The 7,728-nt window shown below is 42.9% G+C and overlaps 2 protein-coding genes across 2 annotated transcripts; both read left to right on the top strand.

Moving 5' to 3' along the window:
* Positions 1 to 953: 953 nt before the first annotated feature.
* Positions 954 to 2,561, top strand: LOC112637995. Its single transcript, XM_025408838.1, has one exon. It carries the CDS (start codon positions 954 to 956, stop codon positions 2,559 to 2,561), a length of 1,608 nt encoding a protein of 535 aa, XP_025264623.1.
* A 466-nt stretch (positions 2,562 to 3,027) lies between these two features.
* LOC112637994 lies at positions 3,028 to 3,609 on the top strand. The gene has a single exon (XM_025408837.1). The coding sequence runs from the start codon at positions 3,028 to 3,030 to the stop codon at positions 3,607 to 3,609; it is 582 nt and encodes a 193-aa protein (XP_025264622.1).
* The last annotated feature ends 4,119 nt before the right edge of the window (positions 3,610 to 7,728 follow it).

Below are 7,728 nucleotides of genomic sequence, written 5' to 3'. Positions count from 1 at the left end.
TGCCGAACATAATTAATTACTTTGAAATGTATAAATAAAAAGTCATATATATTTGTTCAAAAATTAAAATAATCATTCCAGATTAAAAAATCACATAGCGAAATTCGCATGTTTTCGCTAATAAATGTTCGAAAATTTAAAATTAGCGGGCGTCGAGAATCTTCTCGAAATATCTATTTGTTAGAAAAACTCGAACGTTCGAGTTATCCCCCTTTTTTTGCCACCAGAAAAAACGCTCATCATCGCCGTGAACAATATTATTGTCAACCGTCGTTGAAATTTACGCCGTTCATGGGCATGCGCGCCCATGCGTCACGATCAGCTGATCGCCAATCAGCTGATCTAAAAAGATTGCGCGCATGGCAAATAAATAATATCCGACCTCATCAACAACTAACGACACGCGCCGCAATGAGGTCACCGCTAAAAGATTGAATTAATTGGTCCACGTCGCAGCGGGCCCAAAAATCCGCTCGCTATATAATGGGCACCGCGCGTGGACCAGCCAAGTCCCGCACTTTTTCGCTGCTCGCAGTATTTTGTAAAACCGCTTCACCGCTTTGTATAACCGCTTTCGCACTATCAAACGACCGCTTTCTCACTCGGACTTTCGCAATCTCGGCTTCGGAATTATTTCTGTACCTGAAATAATTGTGCTTATTTTTATTTGTGTAAAACTTTTATTAATTGTGTGATGTCAAAAATAAAACTGAAAAAACCAAAAAAAATTACATGTCGTGTTAAGTCTTTTAGCGTTAAATATTCTGTTCGTGGCCGTCCGTCTGCCGCTTTCTTAAAACTTTGCGCTGTCGCAGCAATCCGCGCTAACTCGCGAACATTTCTGGTCCTTCGAGCCAGATTTTTTATCCGCATCCGCAGTTTCGTGGGTGACGTTTTCAGTGCTGTGCAGTGCTGCAAATCTCCTGAACAGACAGAAAAGCAGATAAATCAAAATGAGTGCCGACCTGAAGGCCTTGTTAGAAGCTCAAACCGACATCCACGGACGAATGTCTCGCTCCGTGGACAACCTCCGCAAGATGGGAGTCACCAACATCACCGCCGGTGCCATCCAAGCTCGCCTCACCATCCTCGAAAACCTCTGGGCGAAATTCGAGGCTCAACACGAACTGATACGAACGGCTCTTAAAGACAGATACTTGGAGAGTGAGTACGCCAAAAATGATTTCATCGATACTGCGGAATGTACTTACGTATCTCAGCGGAGCACGTTGAGCAACTACGCTGACAAGTTAAGGGCCGAGTCAGTTGTCGCACACAGAATCGAACCGAAGTCGGAGTCTTCTCCCAAAACCGCGTTGCCGCGTATAAAATTGCCGCCGTTTTCGGGTGCCTACGAAAACTGGCCTTCGTTTCGGGAGCTCTTTTTATCCCTCGTCGGAGAGAATCCGTCGGTCTCGAACATTGAGCGGTTCCATTACCTTCGCTTCTGCATGAAGGGATCTGCGGAAAAATTAATCCGATCATTAACGGTTACAAGCGAGAATTACGACCGCGCGTGGGCGATCTTGGCAAAACACTTTGAAAATAAGAAAGAGCTCATGCGATCAAATTTTTCTACTTTCACTGCCGTCGGAAAAATAAAGTCCGAGTCCGAGGAGCTAGCCGAAGAGCTAAGTCGTATCCATCACGCCGTCACGGCCACCGTCAACGCGCAAGAAAGCATCGGAAGACCCATCAATTCCCATGGGATGGATCTCCTCAATCACCTGGTGATCGAATTGTTCGACTCGCGAACACGTCTCGAGTGGGAATCTTCCACCAGCGATTCTCCCGATCCGCCGACTCACGAAGCACTCACTGACTTTATTAGTAAAAGGATTCTTACCTTGAACGCCGCGAAACCCAAGATCGCCACGAAGAGTGCTGGGGAAACCTCCCGGACCGCGAAGTCTCACTTCGTGAAGAACGGGCCCGACGCGTCCAAATGCGCCGCTTGCAAGGGCAAACACACACTAATGCAGTGCCCCGAGTTCAAGTCCAAGTCCGCGAGCGAAAGAAAGTCATTCGTCGAGGTTAGCGGACTTTGTTTTAACTGTCTCGGGAACCACATGATGGCAAAATGTCAATCCATCAAAACGTGTTTCATGTGCAAGTCGCGGCACCACACACTGTTGCACGACGCGTACACGACACCAACATCACACGAAGCGAGCACTTTCTCCACGACACGCACTTCACACGACAAAAGGGCGACTCTTCTCGCCACCGCGCGCGTCACACTCACCGACCGTCTGGGACGACCTCAGGATGTGCGAGCCCTGCTCGACCAGGGATCCGAGGTGTCTCTCGTCTCGGAAGACTTAGCGCAGCGCCTCCGTCTGGCGCGCACCCGCTCCTCGATGTCCATAATTGGAATCGGAGGAGCACACTCAGGATCCACACGCGGAAGGGTAACGCTCGCTCTGAAGTCAAGGGTGACTGGAGCCCCCCTCACCGTAGCTGCTTACGTCCTTCCACGGCTGTCTTCCTACCAGGGGCCAGCAATTCAGGGCTCCACCACGTGGCCGCACATTCACGGCCTCACTTTGGCGGATCCGTAGTATCTTCAGCGAGACCCCATCCACCTTCTCCTCGGCGCCGATGCCTTCTCCGGGATTCTCCTCGATGGTCTCCGTAAGGGTCGCAAGGACCAACCCATCGCGCAGAGGACCACGTTCGGGTGGATGTTGTCAGGAAGCTGCGGAGTCGTGACGTCCAACGGCTCCCTCAGCTCCCTCCAGTGCACCATCGACCACGACTTGCACGCTCTGGTTCAAAGGTTCTGGGAACAAGAACGGGCGGGAGCAGCCTGCTTCCGTCGTGCTTACGCCAGACGAAGAACGATGCGAGGAGATCTTCGCTCGCACTCATGAACGCCACGCAGACGGAAGATACATGGTGCGTCTTCCACTGGCTGGCCCTCTTCCACCTCTTGATCACACACGAAAGTCCGCCGAGCGACTTCTCACGGCAATGGAGCGACGCCGTTCCAGAAACGCCAGCTTCAACTAGCTCTATTGCGACTTCATGGAAGAGTACACGGACCTGAAACACATGATCTTGGTCAAAACACCGCTTATCAAAAACAATCCCGTGTGCTACTTACCGCATCACGGTGTGCTCCGGACTTCCAGCACGACCACCAAGTTGAGAGTCGTCTTCAATGGATCCCAATGTACGCCTGCCGGAGACTCGCTCAACAACACCTTACTGGTTGGAGCCAATCTTCTGCCAACTCTCGCCGACGTCCTTCTTCGTTGGCACCGCTTTGTCTTCATCGCTGACATCGAGAAGATGTACCGGCAGATTCTAGTACATCCTGACGATCGAGATCTGCAGCGGATCCTTTGGAAGCGACAACGCACTGATGACGTCCAGGAGTATCGACTCAATACGGTGACATACGGATTGGCCTGTGCATCTTTCCTGACGATCAGAACTCCCCGCCAATTAGCCGACGATGAAGAGCCGGCAAACCCCAAGGGAGCAGTCGCTTTGCGGCGCGATTGCTATGTCGACGACATCGTCACAGGTGCCAGCACCCTGTCCGAGGCAGTCGAAACACAGAGGCAGTTACGCCGCTCTGCACGGCGGGCGGGTTTCCCTTGAGGAAGTAGGCCTCAAATCACCAGAGTATCCTCGAGGAGATACCAAGGGAGCATCAACTCCAGCAGCCACACCACGACTGGGAGGACGAAGCTCATCCGACGCTTGGTCTACGGTGGCACCTCCGCAGCGACTCCTTTACGTTCCGCCTCCAGCCTCGCACGACCGCCCCGCTGACGAAAAGACAGGCTCGAATCTTCGACCCCTTGTCGGAGACGGCTCGAATCTTCGACCCCTTAGGCTGGTTAGCTCCCGTCACCGCTCGTGCCAAAATCCTCATCCAGTCAGCTTGGATGAAGCACTTAGATTGGGACTCCCCACTGCCTCAATCAGATGAGGCGTTGTGGAGACGTCTGCTTGAAGATCTTCCGCTGTTGGAACAGCTCCGGTTGGAACGATGGCTGAGGGCCGATAACCAACCAAATCACGTCGAGCTCTAATTGCGCTTGGAATTGTGCGCCGCAGTCCTGGTCACTAACCTGACTTTTCATCTCCGCAAGGCCTTAGACTTGATTTCAGCTCCAGTCACCCTATGGTCGGACTCCCGGGTCACGCTTCAATGGATCCAAGGACACGCCTCGAAGTGAAAAACCTTCGTGGCCAACAAGGTGTCCCACATCCAGACGAAACTTCCGGAGGCACGATGGCGACACATCCCAGGACGAGACAACCCCGCTGACTGCGCCTCTCGGGGGATTGAGCCCCGGGACCTGCTCAACCATTCCCTCTGATGAACGGGACCCCCATGGCTCGCCAAAGATCCAGCGTTCTGGCCACAGCACGATTACGCCATACACGACGTCGAGGTGCCGGAGACGAGAGCAATCGCCTCCCACTTGACGACCACAGAGAAAGCCGAACCAGAGATGCTCCTCAGGTTCTTCGATCTCCATTTGCCTCCTGAGGGTCACCGCCTGGTGTTGCCGATGGCGAGGCAACCCACCGAGTTCGAAGGCTCACCTCAACCTCACGCCCGACGAGTTAGAAGCAGCCTTGCTCCTCTGGCTCCGCTTGGTGCAAGCTCTCCAAGGAGATCACTGCCCTGAAACAAAATCACAAGTTGGTCAAGGGTCCAATAACGAAATTAACCCCCTTCCTCGACGACCATGAAATCATTCGAGTCGGGAGTCGGCTGAAGCACGCTGTGCTCTCAGAAAACGAACGCCATCTGATCATCTTACCTCCAGAGTCATGGATGACGCAACTCCTCGTCAGGGCATACCACAGACGAACGCTTCACGGCGGGGTTCAGCTCACCCTAGGGTCGGTATTCATAGTCGAAGCTCAAGGTAATACCCAAGACCGTCTTGGTGGAGATTGACTTATTCAATGAAAATCATCTTAAGAACGATATAATTCATAGTCGCGATATAAGATAATCTTAATTGAGAAATTTTTATTTAAGTATTTCTTATGTGATATACGATCGCCTTTATAAAGATGTACTTAAGGCAATGCTTATTTATAAATCGGGTGTTTCCGTAATATTTCCGTTGGATTCACCAATTAAAACATTGCATTTGGAATTCAATTTTAGGAAGTATTATGCTATCTAGTTTATATGATTAAAAGATATTCATAACCTCTAATCATATGCAAATTGAATCGAAGATAATAATATATATCGACATACTTTAATCATATATAATTTTAATCAAAAGAGAAAATTGTGTGCATAACTTTTTTAAACAGAGAAGAACATTCTTATTTTAGCAATGTAAGTAAAAGGTCTATTTACATAAAAATTATATATTTTAAGTTTTTTGTAATTAAATTATTATTTTGTTTACAGAATGTCATGTAAAGAAAAAGCACCTAAAAGTAAAAGTAAACACTATACAAACATGGAGAAAAAAGTGTTTCTGCAAATCCTAGAAGAATATAAACATATAGTAGAAATAAAGAAAAATGACGGTGCAACATTGAAAGACAAAGAATGTGCCTGGAGTGAAATTTCTAATAAATACAATCAGTCAACTTTAATTTGTGAAGAGGTAAGAACTACGATAATAGTGCATCGACATATATCATAATAATGTAAAATATTTTAATAGAGAACAGTCCAACAATTGAAAAAATTATGGACAAATCTAAAACAAAGCCAAAGAGAAGCATTGACAAAAGAGAGACAATTCCGTATGGCAACTGGTGGAGGACCAGAAGAGACAGAAGCAACTATCGACCCTGATATTCTTAATATTGTGCCTGACCTCATGAAGACTGCTCCAGCTGCCTTTTCATCCAATATGACTAAGACAGAAATTAAGAGTATGTATGAAAGTAATCTTTTAAATTAGCACAGAAGATATTAAAAATATAATTCTATTTTTTCAACTTTGTCTACCATAAACAAATTTTTTTCCTACACATTTCAGATAAGCGTAGAGCTGGATTTGATGCCATATCTACTGATAATATAGAAACGTTAAATCTTGATGATTTTCCTATAATTATAGAAGACGAAAATGATGAGTCTTCTACGAATATAGGAGACAAAATTGATAAATCTTCTACAAATATAGAAATTAGTACTTTGCAAAGTATTTATGTAATATATTTGCATATTAATATGCAATAATATTTATATGTAACGTATACTAAAAGTATTTTTTTTGTAGACACAACTGTTTCTGACAAAATAAGTAAGAAAGAATGTATGACTTTATGTGATTTATCAGAAGAGTCATCAAAAAGAAAAGTTGACAATAATATGAAACGAAAGAACAGAAACACAATAGAATTTATAGACACAGAAGAAAAATTAAAGATAGAACGTATACAACAAATAATGAATCAAGAAGCTGAATTAGCATGCATGAAACGAACACATGAAGAAAAAATATGTAAAATGAAAGAAGAACATTTGAGAGAAATGAACTGTATGCAGTTACAACATTTAAAAGAAATACAAACGATAGAAATACAAACCAGTAAAGCAAAACTCGGGATTATACAATGTTCGTCCAAAGATAAGGAAAATATTGATCCATATAATATAATATAAATATTGATTCGTATTCGCTTTTATTTTTTTTTATTTTATTTACACAGTTTATTTTATTTACAGTTTATTTTATTTACATTAACTAAGCTACATTTAAACAAGTCATATAATGTAAGTTCGTATTCTATATTGTTCATTTTCAATATGGTTAGAATTTTCCTAGTATAGATTCTAAATACAGATGTATTCAGTTCAAAGATTGTCTTGCCAAAGATTTCTGTGATAAAAGATGTTCATTTTTCTATTTTAATTGAAGTTTTAAGTTTATGTATGAAATATACATTCTAAGTATTATATTATAGATATATGTATACAGTTGAAAAATAAAATTGTCTTATCACAAAGATGTTTTTTTATAATACTATATATGTATACTTATAGACATACAAATTAAAAGTAACTAAAGAGATCTGTTTAATTAAAAGATATTTAATTAAATTTAATAAGTAACTAAAGAGATCTGTTTAATTAAAAGATGTTTAATTAAAAGATATGCTTATGTTGTATTTACAATGAGATATTATTTTGATTTATAAACAAACATATAAAAAGAAGTAGAAGACATGACAAGGCGCACGTCTAAGCGATATCTTTGTGATTATCAAAATTCTTTTTTAAGTTTTACAATGAGATAGGATTTAAACGTTTCCGGTTTCCAAAAAATTCAGTAATGTTTAGCATAATACATAGATGTTTATAATAAAAAATATTAAAAATACTTTACTTTAAGTTATGTTTAAGTTACATTACATATTATAATGTTCATTTTTAAAGTGCAAAAAAAATAATTTGTAACACAAAAATATGTCAAAAAAACGTATAATATATATGATTAATATATACCTATGCAAATTATGTGTATATATCAAACGAGAAACATATTTTCAGTATATATATAATAAAAATTTTATCTGAAAAGTCGTTCGATAAGAGCAGTTCTTACGAGAAAGCCTTCTCCAGGCTGCCAGTGAGGCGGAATTTGAGGGATTTCGTTATTTATATCTTCCAATTCTTCATTATCATCTTCGTCTAACTTATCATTAAAAATCAATGATAGATTATGAAGAACAGCGCATGCCATAACAATTGATGTAGACGTTGACAATTTTGTAGTAAGC

The sequence above is a fragment of the Camponotus floridanus genome, unplaced genomic scaffold, assembly GCF_003227725.1.
Source record: "Camponotus floridanus strain SB8 unplaced genomic scaffold, Cflo_v7.5 scaffold233, whole genome shotgun sequence".
Lineage (NCBI taxonomy): Eukaryota > Metazoa > Arthropoda > Insecta > Hymenoptera > Formicidae > Camponotus > Camponotus floridanus.
Note: the sequence above shows the minus strand (reverse complement) of the source record. Positions and strands in the feature narration are given on the sequence as shown.